Raw genomic sequence first — 20,004 nt, 5'->3', positions numbered from 1 at the left:
GTCTCTATATTCATTACCTAGGAATGAACCCTTTCTCTGAACTAGTAAGTAATTGACATATAACATGGTGTTTATCTGACATCAAAACAGGTTTGTAGTGTTGGCTGGGTATGCATTTCAGATGTTTATGGTATTTAATGGTAGAGGTAGAAAATATTCATAAGCTTTGAGATATGTTGTCTTTCTGAAACAAATTTTTTTAAACCCCAAAATTCATTAATGTCCTTTTATATCCACGCGGATGGGCAAAATGTTGAATTGGAAGACTAATTTAGAAAGAAGACATGGGAAATTAACAGTATAAATTACCTGAATTAGTGGCTTTTCTGAGAGAAGAATCAATAATGAGTGATACTTATTTAAAAAAATATATCCATACGTCATTCTCATTTTCATTAGCTGAAAGTGAATAGCTTGGTGGTATGGTAATTGGAGGAAGTCAAGAAAGTTAAGTTTTAGACTTGATTTAATTTACATTTCCATTTTTTTTTACACAAAATAGATAATGTTCCTAAACTATGGGGATACTTGATCAAATGATAAGCATTAACAAGGGTAAAAAGTGTCTGGATATGTGCAGTAAACTTAAAAGATTACTTTCACTGTTCTTATGAGTAAAAATATTAATTTGCATATTATGAGAAACAATACAACTACATAGAACTAAATTAGGAATATAAATTTAATATAGGATTTTCATAATTATCAAGTCCAAGATACATATGGTAGATGTTTTTAAAATATTTCATACACAGCATTCACATTTTGGTGTATTTCAACCAAATTTCCATTTATCACAACAGCAGTAAATTTTCACGACTCTTCCATTTTTCCAAGCTCAAAATGAAGGTAACAGTGAGCAATGTGAAAGTAAAGTTCAGAATTGAAAAAAAATCATGTGTGCATAATAATATTAAGCCCCAGCATGGCCTTTGAACCTAGAACCAAACAGACTGCACTGTTGCTTGAGCAAAGCCTGAAACAAAAGTTGGAAACAGAAGAGCATCCATGGGAGAAAAGGCTAGGAAGGAAGCTTGGCCTCAAACCCAGGCCGCATGTGGCAGTGAATTTCCGTGCGCCTCTGCGTTGCATACGATTGCTGTGGGTGCCCACAGGTTTGCTGCGTAGAGCTGGGTTGAGGCAACTGGGTTCCTAACCTCGAGTTACTCAGTTATTGTCACCCCCAGGTACTGGAGTCATCTCCAGTCTTAAAGGAAATTTGCAATACTACATTGTGCAGTTTTACATTTCAGTTTTTGGGTTTGGACAAAACTCAAATGCACAAGTTCACTCTATAAAAACTTAAAATTCTGGGTCTACCCAGATGAATTTCTGCAGTGTGCTGGGAGTATGGTTTCTCGAAGCCAAAGGAATTTTGTTGGGTAAGTTGGTGTGGACGTTGAAAATTAACACTCAGAACTCATATTCCTAGAGGTGTTCCCATATTTGGGGTGTTTTACTTTAATAGAAGTTGCTAGCATTTTGTAATATTTAATAGCCTCAGTTTCCCTGCTCAATGAAAGAGCTTCTGAAAACACCCTTAGGATATGCCCTGTAATTGCCATCACTAAATGTTCTTAGGATCTCTTCATTTTTTGTTTCTCCTACCATTGTCTCATTTCCTCTTTCCTCTTAAAGCTGAAAGACTTAAAAAAACAAAATGCTGGAAGGTGGCAGGATTAAAGATGGGCTATCAGGCGCAAAGTACACAGTGGCGACCTGGCACACTGTTTAGATACTTGCTTGAGACAAGGGGTCGGTGGAGCGGAGGATCTGTAGGAGATGAGCATGTGGAATGCGTGGATTGAATGCCGAGTAGCTCGTGGCAGGAGGCACCAGCATCTGGGGGCTTTCTGGGGAGTGCTTGCCGGGTGGCTCCCACCTGCTGGAGGAGGGGCCGGGGCGGAGCTAAGATGCGGAGGTGACGCACCAAAGACCAGGATCGCTGCTCCAGCTCGACCCCCAGCGAGACCCAGACCTGCCGCAGGCTCCAGCCCCCTGGTGAGTCCCGTGCTGAAGCCGGCTCAACCTCTTGAGACCCATCCTGGATGCGGGGGTTCTTCGGGTCGGGAGTCGGGAAGGGCGTCCTGAAATCTTTGAGCTGGGGGCAGACAAAGGATGGGTGCAGATTAGGAGGTTCGGCTACAGATTCGAGGGAAAGAGTACCGAGGGAGGAGATTGTGTAGCTCACCAGATCAGAACTGTATTCGCCGGGGATGTAAATGAAGCAGCAAGATATCCTGCATTCAGTGCAGAGGAGGGAAAGATGGAGACGGCTGGATGCTGGCGCCGCCTCTGGCCTTCTCTGTCAGAAATGCAGGCTTTGCCCTTTGGGTGACACAGCTTTGTATCCAGGGGTGGCTTGAAAAGGCCTTTTTCTATACAGAAGAAGATATTAGGGGTTATGAGTATTTCAGTCTCAGGGAAGAAAATGCATAGAAGAATGGTCAGAAGCGTGGGCCAGACAGAAGCTGCAGCGGGTCACTGCATGAATGTTTGTCCCCTTGTTTTGCAGGCGACTGGCTCTACAGAAGCTAACACTTAGGACAGTAACTCCCCAGGCTAGTTTTCTCCCTCGCTTTCACCTGTCAGTCTTCCCTCTCATCACTCGCTTCCCCAAATTCTAACCCCAGAACTATGAGATAATACTGCCAACATACTGATAGCAATGTGGGTGCTCCGACTGGCATGCTTCTGACCTCCTGATGGGTCTATTCCCATGCACCTGTTTGCAACAATCCTGTAAGACACTTGCTTTTCTAATCTCCTTTTGCAGACGAGAAAGCTGCAGTTTTTGCCCAAGAGCACCCAGCCAGCACGTGGGGAGCCAGCAGGCCTCCTCTCCCCGTCCAGCCTGCAGGGCAGACAGAGCTGTGTGGGTTTTCAGTCCCCTCAGGATCTCAAGTGCATTGATACTGGATGTCTGCTGAGCTAATGTGTCCCTTCCACCACTCTAACCCTTCTGTGATTCTTTACCTATCATGTCTCCCTAAGTCTTTCCTGTGAGGCTTCCCCACCCTCCCATCCTGGCTGGAGACTTAGGAAAACTCAAGATGTCCCTCTCCCTTCCTCAAAATTGAAACCAGTTTTTGTTGTTATTGTTGTTTGTTTTGGTAAGAAAGGAGGAGAGTGGTGGGGTTATGGGTGATGCATAACTTCCAGGTTGCTGCAAAGAGGATAGAAACTGGTGAGAACTGCTGTTCCAGCCCGGTCTTCCCCCCAGTGAAAGGACAGAAGGAATTGGCTCTCTCCAGCTTTGTTGTTTTGTTGTTTTTAACACCTTCCCACAGCAGGTGTCCCGGCTACAGTAGGTATTTAAAGCAAAAGCAAGCCCTTAGGTGTGCCATCCCTTTCTGGGTGGTTCTCGAATTAGTCCCTTGTGTGACTGCATCATCACAGTTGCCAACTGTGGCCCATCGATATAATTTGGTCTTACTTCTGCAGGTAAAAATGGTCTCCAGGGTGGTCTGCACCATGCTATCTGGCCTAATGTTTTGGCTGACATTTGGGTGGGCTGCAACCTCTGCGTATAGCCCAAGAACCCCTGACCGGGTCTCCGAAACAGACATCCAAAGGCTGCTCCACGGCGTTATGGAGCAGCTGGGCATTGCCAGGCCACGGGTAGAGTACCCAGCTCACCAGGCCATGAACCTCGTGGGCCCACAGAGCATCGAAGGTATTTACCATGTTCTGCCACTTTGAAATTTCCATTAGTATTTAAAGTAATTAATACATAGTGAAGAAAAGCTACTTCCTCTCTCTGTTTTCCCTTTCTTCTCACCCTACACAGTATATACATCCTTATGAGCATGTAAGTCCTGTGAGAGCAGGGACCTTTTCTGTCTAATTGGCAGCTGTAGGCCTAGCACCCAGCGCAATGCCTGGTATTTCCATGTTTATTGAGTGCAGGAAGGAGAATCTAGTGTTATGTCTACAGATTAGAACCCAGCCCCACTTCTTCTCCCATACTGATCTTTGGGAAAGTGTGTCCCCAGCTGGCTGTGTCCTTGAGTTGCTGTTGGAAAGGAATTGAAAAAGATCCTCAAAATGTAGATGCATAGGATCTGATTTGAATCTTAGGGATGACTTCATGTAAGATCCAAAAGAGCCAAAATAGATACTGACATTAAGAGTTTATGTCATAAACTGTTGAAAAAATATAACAAATGTTAATTAACTTGCTTTCACGGAGCCAGTCCATTCCCTACCAGAAGTTTTCTAACTTTCTGTGGATGTGGTTGTAATACTTTCATTAACAAGCAGCACTTTGGCACTAGCTGGGCGGCCCAGTTGGTTGGAACATCGTCCTGTACACGAAAAATCTGCAGGCTTAATCTGCAGTGAAGGCACATACCTAGGCCGTGGGGTTGATTCCTGGTCAGGACTCGTGAGGGAGGCAACTGATTGGTGATTCTCTCTCTCTCTCTCTCTCTCTCTCTCTCCCCTCTTCCTCCTCCTTCTCTCTTCCTTCCTTTCCCTCTCAAATCAATGAACATATCCTTGGGTGAGGATTTAAAAAAAAAGCAGCACTCTGTTGTTTAATAATTTATCTATAGAGAGAATCTGAAGGCAGCTCTGAGGAGCTGGTGCACAGCGGCTCTTATGAGCAGGCCCCTTGTTGCCATGCCTTGCTGTGTGTCCTCTCTGCATGGGAACAATCTCCTCTTCTGCTCAGGTGGGGCCCTAGAGCAGTAACATGGTCAGTGCAGGTTAGCTGCAGCGGCACTACAGGTGTTCACCCACGGAGTGGGTCCTAAGGAAAAACTCGAATTCTTTCCCTGTGTTTTGTCAAAACACACATGGTGGGGAGTGGTAAGGGGATAAAGGGTAATGGAAAAAAATACAATTAAAAAATATATATAACACACACCACCCCACAACAGATGCCAGTCCCTGTGGACTGATGATGCATAATGTTGCCTGAGCTTTTAATTTCCTGAAAGTGCTTTCTGCCTTGGGATCCTGTGGATGCCGTGGGTATTGTTCACCCATGATTCTCACGTCTGGCTTGATGTCCATAGTTTGAAGCCATTGAGAAAAACTAACTCTGTGGGGTGATTGTCTATTTAGGCTGACATTTGATTTTAGGAATGGGTTAACATGGATGATGTGACTCAGCAAGCATACCAGCCTAGCACAGGGCTTGAACCGGAACAACTCAGACAGGGCCTCATGCCTTGTGGGGAGAGTTTAAAACCTTCCCAGCTTCCAGCATGCCTATCCAGCTCTGTGGAGACAGTAAATACCCACCCATGTGATGCGGTCTGTGCTAGGTTCGTCACCCAGCTGTTGTCATGGAGAAGCTTTCTGAGTTTCTATTAATACCTGAGGCCTGATCATCTGTGTGGAAAAGAAACAGCAGCTCCCTGACATCAGAAGCCTGTGCTAATCTCCAGCCTCATTTTCTTCTCTGGATAGCCAACTGTTTTCAGCCACGATAGGCCAGGTGCTGTGCAGGAGACTGGGGCAGCTCTGCCCTGAGCATTCACTGTTGGGGGCTGGGAGGGGGACAAGCATCACCATGAATCATGGCAAGTGTTTTCTAGATGTGCAGACAAGCGGCTGCCTTGGAAGCAAATAGAAGTAATTTGTTCTACTGGGGAGTGCATGGGGTTGGCTGTAAGGAAATGCTTCTTTGAAGAAGCAACCTTTGACCTGGGTGTTGAAGTTTGAATAGGAATTCATCTGTAATGGCAAGTGAAAAGGCATGCAGGTTTGAAAGAACAAGGATTAGGACAACTCAGAATTAGACATTTTTTCTATTATTACCCTTGGGGCAATGCGAAGTCACAGCCACTGTTAGGTCTCCTCTAACAGCGTCTGTGTAAGGGATGAGTATCGGCTTGTGTTTTAGTTTTTCTGCTACTGTTACAAATTACCATAAGTTTAGCAGCTTAACACAATAGCCAGAAACCAGTAGAAACCTTGTGGTTTCCACCCGCCAGGAGCTGGGACGTGGGTTTGCCTGGCTGTCTCTGTCCAGAGTCCCAGCAGGCTGAAGTCAAGGGATTGACCACAGGTGGAGCCTTGGCGGAGGCTCGAGGTCCTCTGCCAGCATTGAGGTTGTTGGCAGAATTGTTTCTCACCGTTGCCGGACCGCGGTCCCCTTTTTCTTGCTGTTAGCTGGGGTCCCCCTCAGCTTGAAGAGGCCACCCTGAAGTTGTAAGCCACATGGCAACCCTCTCACAGGTGGCAGAGGGAGACCATCCCTTCAGTCTGCTACTTGTAACACAATGTCATCTTTACAGGAGTGACTATCCCAACACCTTTGCCGTGGAACAGGAGGTGGTGATGTCCCATTTTATTCACAGGTCCCTCCCACGATCAAAGGCAGGCAGAGGGTTCTGCGGGCATGTTCACCAGGTGGTGGGCATCTGGGTGGAGGGGGGGTTTTACTTTATTTATTTATTTATTTTTTAGAGTTTATTTTAAAAATAATTTTTATGAGTTTATTTGAACCCAACTGATGACATATGCTGGGAGCAAGATCTCCTTGGGGGTTGCTCTAGAGCTCTGCCTGTTAAGCTTTGGTGAGAGCTTAACAGACAAAATAGCCCACAGGCTTGAGAGAAAAAAGGAAACCAAACAAAAGGGCTGGATGTTTCCCGGCCCTGCACCTTGGCATTGATGCCCAGGGGAGTCTAGTACTCACTCAAGTGAGTGTAGCATTGTTTCAGTTCCTCTGTTTATTTGCTTTGTCCCTGCTCATTCACTCTTGCTCATTCTCAGGCTTCTGACATACATGGAACATTATCCACATTCCTTCCAACACTTATTTTAGGATTTTATTATAAAGGACCAAGTTAGAAAATTTATTTGTTTTCTAATTTTTTATTGAAAAGTACATGCAATACATGTATTCTGGTGTGAATTTTAACCCACATTTAACATAGAGTCTTTCCAAAGAGACCTGGATTTAAATGCCAGATCCACTGCTTATTAGTGATGTGAGCTCAGGCAAATTATTTAACTTCTCTAAGCTTCCGTTTAGCTTGGACGTAGGAGCTAGAGAAGCAGAATAACACTTCAGCATGCTGTGAGACCATTCCTAAGGGAAGCAGCGTCATCACTGTCCATGGTAGTGGCTGGAGTCTGAGCTCCTTGCAAGCAGGGCTGTTCTTTATCTAATCCATGGCACAAAGCAGACAATTCTCTCTTGTCTATTCTGATCAATTAATTGTATGATCCTTGGATTAATCTTGTTACTGAAGAGGCATATTAGCTCTCAACTGTAGTATTACAAACCAACCTTTGAGTCTGGATATAGTAGCATACAAAGTGCCATTAGGTTTCTGAACTCATATTCATTAAAAACATTTCCTCTTTTACTTTCATATCCCTCCTGGTTGCTGTACTGCGTCTCTGCTCCCTCACAGCAACCTTCGGACGCACACTGGCTGCATTCCCTCACTCCCATTATCCCCTAGTTTATTGTAGCTCACTGTTCCCACCACCCCTTTGTCAAGAAGTAGTTCTTGAATGCCAGGCATGGTTTCAGGTACTGAGGAAATAAACGTGAACCTCAGAGATTTGCAAGGCAGGAGAGACATAGCCCTTACATAAACAAACAAAGCAAAATATATAATAAGTCAAATGGTTGTAAGTGCTATAAAATAGTTGGCAGAGGAGGGGCCTGGAGGAGATGACTTAAAATGTGGCCAGGGAACTCCTCCCTGGAAGGTAAGCAAAACCCGGAGAGTTGAGAGTGAGCTGTGTGGTATTTGAAGCCAGACACTCCCAACAGAGGGAGCTGCAAGTGCAGAAATGCTGACAGGAGCCAGGAGGCTATCGAGGCTGGAGCCCGAATCCCAGGGGAGTAGGAGGAGGGGAAACAAGTCTTGGTGGGAGCGGAGGGAGGAGGTTGGTGTGTGGGAGCAGACCGCACAGGGTCTGACAGCCCTACGATGCCAGCAGCCTTCCTTTGAAGAGGACCACTGACTGGCGTAGCACAGTGTTCCTGCAGGGAGGAAGTATTCCTGCTGGGCGTGGGGAGATGAGGTAGGAGGATGCTGTAACAATCCAGGGGAGATGTGCCAGCCTAATAGCTGGAGACGTGGTGAGACGTGTCAGATTCAGGATATATTTTTAAGTTGAGCCAGCAGGCTATGCTGGTGGATTGGAGGTGGGAATGGAAAGAAAGAGAGGGGTGTTGGACTGAAGGCTAGAAAGGTACAGTTTTCCACAAGAACAGCAAACTAAGGATCTTCCAAGGCAAGTTCTCAAGTTGGGATTTGCACATGTTAACCTTGAGGTGCGTCTTAGACTGTTCTCGTGAAGGCCAGCGACACCCTGGCCCCGTTCGCTGAGACTCTGCCTTTGTGTCTCAGCCTCTCAGCAGCATTCAGCGCTCGAGCTTTTCCTTCTGAAAACCCTCTTCTTTCTTGGTTTTGGTGCCAAAATGTCAAGATACTCCAAGGTGACACACTTCTGGCTTTTCACCTTTTCCTTTTCCCTTTAACCGTTTCTTCTTGGTTTCGTTTTTATTTGTTCCCCTGCTCCTGTGATGCAGCCTTTAGTTGCCAAGTTCTCCAGGGCTCAGGGCTGGGTCCACTTCTCTGATTCTTCTCAGTTCTCTGACTGGATGGTCTCATTCATTCTCTTGCCAGTTCTCAAAAAGCTATTTCTTATGACTCCAGCATTTGTATTTTTGGGTCCCAGCTTCTTTCTTGTGTCCCTGTAGGCTAATTCGATCAATAAATTACCATGTGTCAGCCTCTCTCTGCCACCACCTTCCTCAACCTGTTTCTGTCAGTCTTTTCTGCATGAATGAGCAGTGCCACCATCGACCTATATACAAGGTAAAAAAAAAACAAACCTAGATTTTCTGCATCATACATCCTTCTCAAATTATAAGCAGTGTATTTCATTTCTGTCCCTAAAATGCATCTGTCACTTGGCCTATTTTCTCTTCTTTCTGAGTCTGCTTTCCACACTCTGGTTCAAGATCCATGCGCCTGCCATGGACTTCTGAAATCGACTGATCTTCCTGCCTCTACTCTTGGTTTCTTTCAGGCTATTCCGCCCAGGAAAGGCATGGCTAAACTTTAAAAGTTTAAGTCAGATCAGTATCACTCTCCTGATTAAGAGCCAATCAGTGGCTTTGCATTTGCACCTGGAGACAAACAGCCCTTGTTGCTGAAACCCAGAAGGCCCCACAGCTCCTCTGCACCCTCCTCCTTACCTGGCTTCCCCTTTAGCCCCAGTCACACCAGCCTCTTCTAGCCGCTTGGCTCTGGCCTCACCTGTTCCTCTCTGTATGGGATCGCTGTGTCCTGCTCTGCAGGCCACAGTCTCAGCGTCACCTAGACAAGCCTGCCTTGACAGTCACCTGAGCCTCCATTCTCTGTCACCATGTTTTTTAAACTCTGTAGCATTTCTTTTGGGGGGGTGGGTTATAATTGTTTGTTTCCTCACTTAACTGAAATGGTTTTGTTTCCTCCCCACTGAAATGGAAGCTCCCTGAGACTGTGTCTATTCATTTCCTGCTGTATGCCCAGACACATAGTGGGCACTGTGGGGGAGAAAGAAGCTTTCCTGTACCTTCCTTGGTTCTTTCAGTTGGTCTGATAATTAAATCAACATGAGAGCGGAGATAAAATTTACTGAGTATTTACTACATGCCATTACTTCCCACAGACATTCTCATTTATTTACTGCCAAGCAGTATCTGTGGGCTAGATGTTCCTATTTTCCAGCTGATAAAACCAAGAAATGAAGAGGTTATATGATATTCCCGAAGTCACACAAGTATAATGACTCTGAGAATTCAACTCTGACTTCCAGACCTCCAGATCCATACTTCTCACAGCTTCATGGCACATGAGCAGCAGCAGACCTAAAACACATCCTGGAAGAGACAATCCAGATTTTCTGGGACTATTCCTGAAAAAAAAAAGTAAGGATCAGGAAGGATAGAATTGATTTGAGAAAATCCCCCAAGGCTTTTGAAAGTGGTGATCTCGTACACAATCATTACACTCTCCTTTTCTCAGAAATTTAATGAGTGAAGACAGAACGGAAGTGAAGACAAAAGACAAGGCTGAAAATCCCGGTTCTGAAGTTGTTCTCTGTATCCAGGCCTAGACCCACAAGTAAACCGACAGCTCTGGTGTGGCGGGAGAAGAGTTACAAGAACAAGCAAGTGGCGTGGGGGGTCCTAACTCAGGGTTGCTATTTAAAAAATCAATTCTCAGTCAGTCAGTATGAGACAGACTGACAAGAGAAAATAACCAAATTGAATCACATGTGTATGCATAGGGATCCCACGGATACTCATATCCCCGTTCACAGACAGACAGAGTGAGCGAGGCGCCTGTGACACCCTGAGCCGAGGGCAAGGTAGGGTGCCTTGGAGCTTCCAGGGTCACTGCGGGAGGATAGGAAGGGCAGATTTCAGCAATCAGTGGTTTGCTGTGCCATGCAGCTAGGCCAGAAAGGTTGCCTCTGATAATCTCCTATCATGGGCAAGGCCCCCAATTCCAGTTCTTCCCGGTATTTAAAGGGGGAGGGGGCAGGAATTTCTCTTGAGTCCATGGGGTCTCTGTTGCCCTTAGCCCAAAATAATCTGCATCCTACAGAGGCACGTGTTGGGTGACTCATTCAGAACCCGCACAGTACTCAGTAAGTATATGAAGACTGAATATACCACATCTGGGGGAAAATAAATATATCTGGAGGCAATAAGTGTGTAAACACTATTTGACATCTGGACCTGTTAAGACATTTTGTCTTTCGGTTCAAGAAAAATAATCCATTTCTATTCTGTGTTTTTAAAAAATCTACCTGAAATTTTCGCCAAGAGCTCAGTGATACATACTTGTTTACTTTGTGACTGGTCACCATGGTGCAAGGTCTGTGCCAGGCATGGCTCAGCTGCCTGTTGAGAAACAGGAAGGGCACTCTGCAGTTCTGGAACTCGACCAGCAGGGGGCGAACCACACTCAGTGTATCACAGGATTCCTGCAACCTGGTAGTTAATTGCTCTAAGTGTTCGCTGGGCAGGAAGCATTTACCAAAAACATCCAGAGAGGCCTAGGGGTTATTTTTCACTTCTCCATTAGGCACTTTACACATGACTTGGTAAGGAGCATCTTTTAAATGTATAAGTTCTTAGCCCAAAGCAAAACAACAACAACAAAACCAACCGCAAAGTCAAGACAAAACAGGGATCAGCCTGTTTTATAGAGAAGAAATGTGTGCTTTAACAGCGAGGAGAATTGGGGTCGTGGAGTCTTGGCTGCACAATTATTAGCTGTGGGTGATCTTGGCAACTCTTCCTACCCTTAGTTTTCTCACCTGTAAGGTGGGGCTTCCGGCTCTCCCTCTTGAATGCAGTAAGTGGCTGCTGTTAGTGACTGATCATGGGCCTGCCTCTTCTCACTTTGCGATTATCGACAGTGCATTTTCCATCTTTAATGGCTTTCCCCATGCCATTTGTGATGACCAATTCGGTGGGCAGCACAGGACAGAGAGGCTTTGGTGCACCTTGTATTTCAGCAGTGCCTACTCCCCGCAAGCGCTTGGTTGCTCATTGGTCCCTATAGACACAGGTAAATGACTGGTGGTTATATGATCCCCGGAAACAAGGAAAGCCACTGCTGTCCAAGGGATTGATTCTGAGAGCCATTTGCAAAGGGATAGACACTCTTGGGAGTCAGAACTGGCTCTGCCAGCTGTCACCACTGTTGGCCTTTGATGAATCCAATCTGAAAATGTGCTGTTTTCAGAGTGTTAACAGCCTCAGGTAAAATAGCTCTTCCCCTTACTGCCACAGGTTCGCTTTCTTCACCATTCTAGACCACCAGATATCTAGCTTTGTGATAACAGGAGGCATGAAACCACTGAGACAGAAATTTATAAATATTGGCATTGATGGTCCCAAATAATTTTAAATCTTTAAAGCTGGCTCTCTAAATCCTAGGACTCCACATCTGCAGATTCTACCATGGATGAAAAACATTTTTGCAAAAATGTTGCATTGTTGCTGATGGGTATTGCGTAGTTAGGCCTGTGAGGGTTGTGTCTCTACTGAACATATACAGACTTTTTTCTTGTCATTATTCCCTAAACAATATAATATAATAACTGTTTATATAGTGATTACATTGTATTAGGTATTATAAGTAATTTAGAGATGATTTAAAGTATAGGGAATGATATGCATAGGCTATATGCAAATACTACATTTTATATAAGGGACTCGAGTATCCGCCATGGAAACCAATACTCTGTTGGCAAACATAAAAATACCAAAATCCTTTTTTTATAACACTGACTTTTGGGACTCAATTACTTCATTTCAAAACCAGGAGAACCAAGATTATTTTCTTAATAAATACAAGTGGAGAAAGGGTCCTTTGTAAGATAAAGCCCACTTGAAGAGTCAGATTTTAAGAGGTTTATACTTAGCCAAATGTAGCATCCAGCAAACTCGAGAACAAATATCGGAGACTTTCAGGGTATCAAAGATGTTACTTTATTGGCCAAGTTTAACCTGCGTAGGGGCGAACTCTCAAAGTGTCCAGCGACACAGTGCCCGCAAGGAGCTGCAAATGAGAGCCGCGCCGAGCGCTTACAACTACGTCCTTATATATGGGCGGGCAAGCAAGCGTTATACAGAAGCAGACGTGGCAGTTAGTAATTCGCTTACAAAGACCACGCGCGGGAATTTCAAACCAAGCATTCTTTCAGAAGGCGGCAAGGCAAGATGTTTGTTCATTAACCTAGTAATCTCCTGGCTCTAGCTAGCTAGTTTTCTATTTTCTCATTAAAAACTACAAAGCACTGCTTATCTAGCCTACCCAGGGGAGAGCGTCTGCTAGACACAGGATGTTTGCTTTAACTGTACTTTGTCTCTTTTATCATTTCTTTTTAGCTACAATGTGGTTCTTGTCTATTAAGGTTAAATTTAGTTCTTGATTTCCTTGTTCCCAACACCAACCTTTGGCCTTGGTAAAGGAGCTGCAGTGCTTCCACTCTACCACAAGGGGGAAACCGTTGCTTTCCTTTTGCAGGTTGGAGGGTGAGAGACTAGTGTCTCTGGCTGGCCTCTCGCTGCAGTTGGAGGAAGGAGTGGGGCTGACTCTTGCTCCGGGTATTCTGACTAAAATCTGTCTCTAGTTCTCCCCATCCTGAGAAACCAATAGAGCAGTGGGTTTGAGGGCTGGCTTTGAGTGGGCCAGGGCCTCCAGCTTGGCCCGTGTCCTTGGGGGTTCTGTTGAGCCCACACTGAACTCAAATCCTTAAAAAAAAAAATGCCCCTGGATGATTTCCAGTTTTCTTTCTTGGAAAGCTGCACAGATAATGATAAGAAATTGAAAAAGAATAGGGGGAGGTTTGAGGTGTTTGGGGGAAGGGACAGAAGAGGGAGACGAAAACGATGGCCTATGTTTGCGTGGTGTGTAAGGTGCCCTGGGGCATCCAGCTGAGGGTGTCGAAGGCCCTTGGCTCATTAGAACACAGCAGGGATGTCTGGGGAAGGGGCCATATGTGGTGTCCCATGTTGATGGCGGCTGTTGCTGTAGGAACGGGCGAGGTGACCCCAGGTGAGTATCAGGCAGGGGAACAGGGCACCTAAGAAAAAAGCCTTAAAGACTCAGTACATAGGGCCAGATAGAAGAATCTAGACAGAAAACGATCAAGACTGGGCATAATGAAATTCAGAAAGGTGATGTGTAAAGAGAACAAGGAAAGAGTGTTTCAAGATGGGGCAGCAGTCCCCGTTGTCAAAGTGGTGAGGTCATGGGAAATAAAACCACTGGGTGGAGCAACACCGAAGTCGCTGGGCTGGGGGCATGGACGGAACTAGGGCCCTGTGGGCGGTGGGCAGAGGCCACACTGCAGGATGCAGGGAAGGCAAGGTGTGAAAATGTTACCTGAGTCCTCCAGGGAAGGGGGAGGAGCCTTCTTCCAGTTGTGGAAGGATGTGGGCCAGGCGGTATGTGATACAGAGGAAGGAGGCTTTGTTTAGGTTTTGGTGTTAGAGAGTGAACTTTGTCTAAGTGCTAATTGGGAAGACCTCCACCCGGTGGAGAGGGAGGGTTGAAGGGGTGGGGGTGAAGAACAGATGAGTGAGTGGTGAAAGTTCCCGAGGATGCCGGTGGGGGTGAGACACTGGGGCCCAGCTGGAGGCCAGGTCTCTGCTCTGCTGGGGGCAGAGGCAGAGGCAGAGGCAGGTTGGGATGCAGTCGAGTTCAGAGGTTTGGACTTGGTATTTGTAGACATTCTGTGTCCCCTCATGCTACCTGCCCAGAACTGAAATCAGAATGAAATGTCATCGGCCTCCCAAATCTCTCTTCTTTTGTATACATTTCATACACCTGACCTATGTAGTTTTGATATTTTATAATTTCAGACAAGACTGGTTTAACTTTCTATAATGCAATCTATCTGCTAGTTACATGCTAATTATATTATAAACTTTTTATATTTATAGTATATAACTCCTAGATATCTTGTAAAGTATAATCCAAGATCAAAAGATTTAGAGTGTCATCTTTATCTATTTTTGTTTTTACTTAATAGCAATAAATATTTTACTGAGTCATAAAAGAAGAACAAAAATGTGCCCTGGCTGGTGTGACTTGGTGGATTGAGTGCTGGCCTGTGAACCAAAGGGTCGCTGGTTCAATTCCCAGTCGGGGCACATGCCTGGGTTGTGGGCCAGGTCCTCAGTGGGGGGTGCTCCAGAGGCAACCACACATTGATGTTTCTCTCCCTTTTTTTCTTCTTTCCCCTCTATAAAATAAATAAGTAAATTCTTAAAAAAAAAACAAAAATGCAAAATAATCTTAATAATCTTTGTGTGCATTTTAAGTGACTTTGCAACAATGCAGTATCAAAAATTAGTTTTACCTCATGCACAAACTGTGAAGAATGTGAACCTGCGCAAAGTAACAATTTGTCAAGAATCACAATGTCTGAGTATTAAGCTTAGTTAGTAATTGTAAACAATGCTTTCTGCCTGTCAGCTGATAAGCAGAAATGGTTGTCATCCTTGATCAGGATTGTTTTGAAACTATGTGAATATTGAATGCTGTGAGATCTTCAGTTCATCTCTTAAATAACATGTGACTGTCTTATAATGGCAGAGGTCCTTGGAAAACCAACACAGTTACTGAAATTAAGTTTACTGTGTAACAGCTAATAACTGCCACACCAGGTACTGGCCGCTCGGACAGTCCTTGTGCAGTGCTCACGTCCAGGCAGGCGGGAGCCTGGGCGTGTCGGAGCCTTGATGTGTCCCTAGGGAAGTCAGCAGAGCCCAGGTGTGTTAGTCAGGGTTGTCCAGAGAAGCAACAGACTACGTATCCATATCCATATACCCTATGCACTCCTGTACATATTTATACCGATAAATAAATCTGTCTTTCTCTATAGACATACATTACATACATACATATATACATACATTACACTACATGCATACGTTACCACACGTGGGCTGCAATGAATGAGACTGGAGATACATATCTAACAATCACGAAGTCCGTCACTGCCAGGAGCGCAGGTGCAAACTGATGGGTTTGCATTGGAGCTGCTTGCCTGTACACTGTGACATCACTGCAGTGATGTTTCAGGCTTGTAAAAACAGAGCTCTGAATTGTGTTAACCTCTGATATGAGTTTGAGTATCTAGAAAATATCATCTGTACCTTGCAATTTGGCACACCATCTGAAGACGAGATACTGCTGTGTCCTTTTCTTTTCTTGTCCCATATTTTTTTGGAGAGGCAGGTTTAGTGGGATTGGAAATGTGCAAGCTATCTAACTTAGATGCAGCCAAGTAAAGTTATGGAGGTTGTAAAGAAAGAACCATACAGATGAGAGATACTTATTTTAAGGACCTGGTTCATGCACTTGGGCGGGCTGCAGAACCTGAAATCTCGGGGCTGCCCGGCTGGCCGCGTCCCTTGGCAGAGCTGATGTGACTGTGAGTCTGAGGGTGGCGTGCCCTTCTCCTCAGGGACCTCAGTGTTCTCACTCAGGCCTGCAACTGATTCAGTGAGGCTCACCCACCTTCTGGGAGGTAACCTGCTTTGCTCAAAGTCTTTTTAAAGAATTTAATCTTCATTGTATAGACTTGTTTTACATTACCTTTTAATCCCCTTGTATTGCCCTTCCCCCAGCAGTCACCACACTGTTGTCCATGACCATGAGTCCTTTTTCCTTTTTGCTCAGTCCCTGAAGTCTTCTTATTTAAATGTTAATCAGACCTAAAAAAAACACCATCACGGCAACATCTAGACTGGGGTTTGACCAAGCAGCTGGGCACTGTAGCCCAGCCCAGCTGCCACATTTAGCTTACCGTCACGCCAGAGTGGAGGAGAAACACAGGAACACAGGTGCCATCAAGCCACTAGTTTCCAAGGAAAGTGGTGTTCACCCACATAGAGGCGATGCAGCCCTTCCGAATGCCTCTGTGTGGATTCTAGATCTCAGAGTGGCTCCCCATGCAGTGCCGTGTGGCAGATGGGGACAGAGAAGCTCAGACGAGTTCCTTACCCAGGGATGCAGGTGGCATACGAGTGACTTACCCAGGGATGCAGGTGGCATCTGCCTGTGTGTTCAGAGCCCTGGTGTTTGTTCTGTTCTGTACAACACAGCACGCTGCCTCGTAGGCTGGTCGATGAAAGGGATAGACGTGGACAGGGTTGATCTGAGACCAAATTGTGAAACAGGCTTCTCTTTAAGGGGGATCCTCACTCCTGGGCTCATTGTCGATCCCTCTTTGAATTGCTGCTCACAGAGTCTCTGTGAATGAGCGTTCAGGACAAAGCGCAGCTCGCCTTCCCCCCAGACTGTGCAGACGCCGTGCCTGCCCCGCTCTTTGTCGGCAGCACCTGGACAGGCCAGGCGCACAACAGACACCCACCAAACATTAGTCACAGTAACATTGGCCCTGAGGCCCAGCAGGGGAGTCGAGTGCTATTTCCGTCAAGATCGTCCAGCCTGTAACACAACCTGTAAGTACATTTGAGGCCTTTTGTTGTATTCTATTCTTTTGGCTTATTTTGTCTTTTAACTAAAACAAATTAGTTTTCAATTCCAGTTCACAGACAGCACCCCATTAGTTCCGGGTGCACAGCATGCTGACTAGGCATTTGTGTAACTGCTGAAGTGGCCTCCCTGGTCGGTCCAGGGCTCGTCTGACGCCCCACAGCCAGGGGTGCCAGCCTTTCAGTGTCTCTGGGCCACCTTGGAAAAGGAGGAGTTGTCTTGGGCCACACATTAAATAAATACACAAACACTAATGAACACTGATGAGCAAAAAAAAGGTTCTAAGAAATTTATGATTTTGTGTTGGGCTGCGTTTATAGTCATCCTGGACCATGTATGGGCCTCGGGTTGGACACCTGTGCACTTATACAGCTATTCCCATATTGTTGACTGTATTCCCTATGCCAGGCTTTACTGGAGCACTTTAACCTAATAATTCAAACCTCACTGGCTCTTCTTAACTGCTCACTCAGCACATCACTCCCTGTGAAGCGTCCTGACTGTTTCTGGCTTCCCCAGAGCACACTCCATGTATGATCCCCAGGGTACACTCCATGTGTGACCCCCAGGGCACGCTCCATGTGTGATCCTGAATGTGATGAGTTAGTTGGCAACCTTAGGAAAGTTCCCCATTTGCCCCCTTGCTGTTTCTGTTCCCTTTAGCTGGGTACCCCCTTGTCCTCCTTCCGGTAAGCTGTTGCAGCCCAGGAAGTTCTTTTTAAAAATTTTTTTTAAATTTATTGATCTTAGAGATGTGGGAGTGAGTAAGGGTGAGAGAGAGAGAAAGAGACAGAGCACATGCTTATGCACTCATTGGTTGATTCTTGTACATGCTCTGATCGGGATTGGAACCTGTAACCTAGGCATATCAGGATGATGCTCTAACCAACGGAGCTACCAGGCCAGGGCCAGCCCCAGGGAGTTCTGTTATAAAGTGTTGGTGGTGAGGGCAGGGAGTGGTCCCTTAGTGTAACTTGTGCCCCTAAATCGTAGCGAGTTTTTAGGAAAACAGAGCTTTCCATTTCATTTCTCACTGTTTCCAACCCCTCCATCCCCGCCTTGTGCTTTCCATAGGATTCCCATGAACAGTTGGACATGGAGGCAAATCTGATCATCAGGCACCACAGGAGCAAAAGCGCTCTCCCTGCCATTGCTCAGGAAGGGCGTGGTTTGCCCCTCCTCAGGCTCAGCCAGCCAGACTCCCCTCCTCTTTCCTGGGGGCTTTTCCCCAGGGGTGTCTCAGTTCCTGATGCAAGTAGGTTCTGGCAGGGGTCCTCCCAGGCACGCTGCCCTACCTGAAGCCCAGAGCAGGTTCAGGCTGGGAGACCTGCCACCTGGAGAAAGGCTGAGGCAGCAGGAACTGGAGCCGTGTGCGGTATCCCTGGGGGAGCCCCAGTAAACAATTTTCCACAGGTAATTGGTAAAGTGCATTAGGCACGTGTGGGAATGGGACAGCGGTAGCTACATATTATACAACAGTTTATGGTTTGCAAAAATTCTCTCCTGTACCCTGTCTCATTTGATATAACCTTTATAACAGTTTTTTTTTTTTAAGTTGAAAGTCGCCCACATCACGCGGCTTGAGCTTTACGAGTTGCTTGGCGAATAGCTGGGGTAGGTTTGAAAGCCTCCCTCCAACCAGCTGCCTCTGTCCCCACAGACTTGTTGCTTCTGTAACGTTCAGCGGAGAGGCTGCTGCGATGTGGGGGTGGCAGTGAGTCACACCTGGACTCCTGCACGTGGTGCTTCAGGGACACGAAGGACGCTTCAGGAAGCCAATTTTCTGACAAACTCTCCTCTTGGAGCAAGTCGGTGCAAACACCTTGGGCACCACGGTTCGTAAAGAAAGCTCTTGAGGCAGGTGGGAACAGCTTGGCAGACCACAGCTTGGCTCTGCAATGAAAACTAAGTGTACGCTTTTGCTCGCACTGTGCCATGTGACTGGGGTGCAGATGGGGCCTGAGGTGGGGAAGGGGTCGCTGAGCAGCAGCAGGAGGAGCACCGAGGCAGGTGGCCAGGTGTTCTAGTCCTCACTCAGCCCTGCCGAATGGCACCGAGCAGGTCCCTAGGCCCTGGGAAGTTTGTATTTCCAATCTGAGAATGGATGTGAGCGGTCCATCTGTCCCACAGGGCCGATGTGGTGGCCAAATAATGCACAGGTGGGCAACGGTGGGTGTATAGCTGTGAGTACATGGAACACAGAGTTTATTCTTATGTTGTTGTTTATTGATTATTCTATTGTTTTCCATAAGAACAACTGTAAACCCCCTTTTGCCCCACCCTGTATATATAGACGTGTTTGGGATGATCTAGAGCGTCAAACAAATGTGAAGCATCATTCTGTGGTCACTGCCTCTCTCATCCGACCACATGTCTTTCCAGGCAGACGTGGCTTCATGGCTGGAAGGTTGTCACTGTCTGGGGTCATGCCCTGTGTTCCCTGTGCCTGTGTCCTAGGCTTGGCATCAGAAAACTGTCCCCAGTAGCTGCACAGCCAGCTTTAGGGGAGCCAGGTTCTCTGCTGGCGATGGAAGCGCTCTGCTCCCTTCGGCACTGACCCTGGAGGTCAGGCGTGGGCACCCGCAGTGATGGCGAACACTTCCTGCGCATTCTGATAGCAAGCAACTCTTCCACACTCCACTGTGCTGTTTTATTTCTCGCCCTTATGGCTATGTAAGTATTGCGATTTGCCATGAAATAGGTCACAGAAGCATCTTTAAAGTCAAGAAGACCAGTCAGTCCGCTGCCCAGTAAGAGGGAAGCGTGCTGACGTGGGTGTGGGAGACGCCGGTGTGAGACAGGGCGCAGAGGGGTTGGGAAGGGTGTCCCCGGGTTTGTGGGCAGACCGCATGGGCTGGTGCGGCTGGCAGGATGTGATTGAGGCACTTCCCTGAGCTGTGCGTGCTGTCAAAACACCATCTAACCTGCTTCCATTTTCAAATACTCCATAGGTAATTATTAAGTGCCTACTGTGTGCCAGGAACTGTTAACTTGATGCCTTTTACAA

At 46.3% G+C, this 20,004-nt stretch overlaps 1 protein-coding gene across 1 annotated transcript in view; it reads left to right on the top strand.

Moving 5' to 3' along the window:
* The first annotated feature begins 1,792 nt into the window (after positions 1–1,792).
* The window catches only part of LOC123808490 (neuroendocrine protein 7B2), a 59,541-nt gene continuing 41,329 nt past the window's right edge, over positions 1,793–20,004 (top strand). The window contains exons 1-2 of the mRNA XM_045823159.1: positions 1,793–2,001; positions 3,445–3,676. Coding sequence (XP_045679115.1) covers positions 3,451–3,676 — 226 coding nt within the window. The 5' untranslated portion in view covers positions 1,793–2,001; positions 3,445–3,450. The remainder of the gene's footprint in view (positions 2,002–3,444; positions 3,677–20,004) is intronic.

Source organism: Phyllostomus hastatus, unplaced genomic scaffold, assembly GCF_019186645.2.
Source record: "Phyllostomus hastatus isolate PE091 unplaced genomic scaffold, TTU_PhHast_1.1 phas_scaffold_501, whole genome shotgun sequence".
NCBI lineage: Eukaryota > Metazoa > Chordata > Mammalia > Chiroptera > Phyllostomidae > Phyllostomus > Phyllostomus hastatus.
This window is presented reverse-complemented; position numbering and strand designations above follow the sequence as displayed.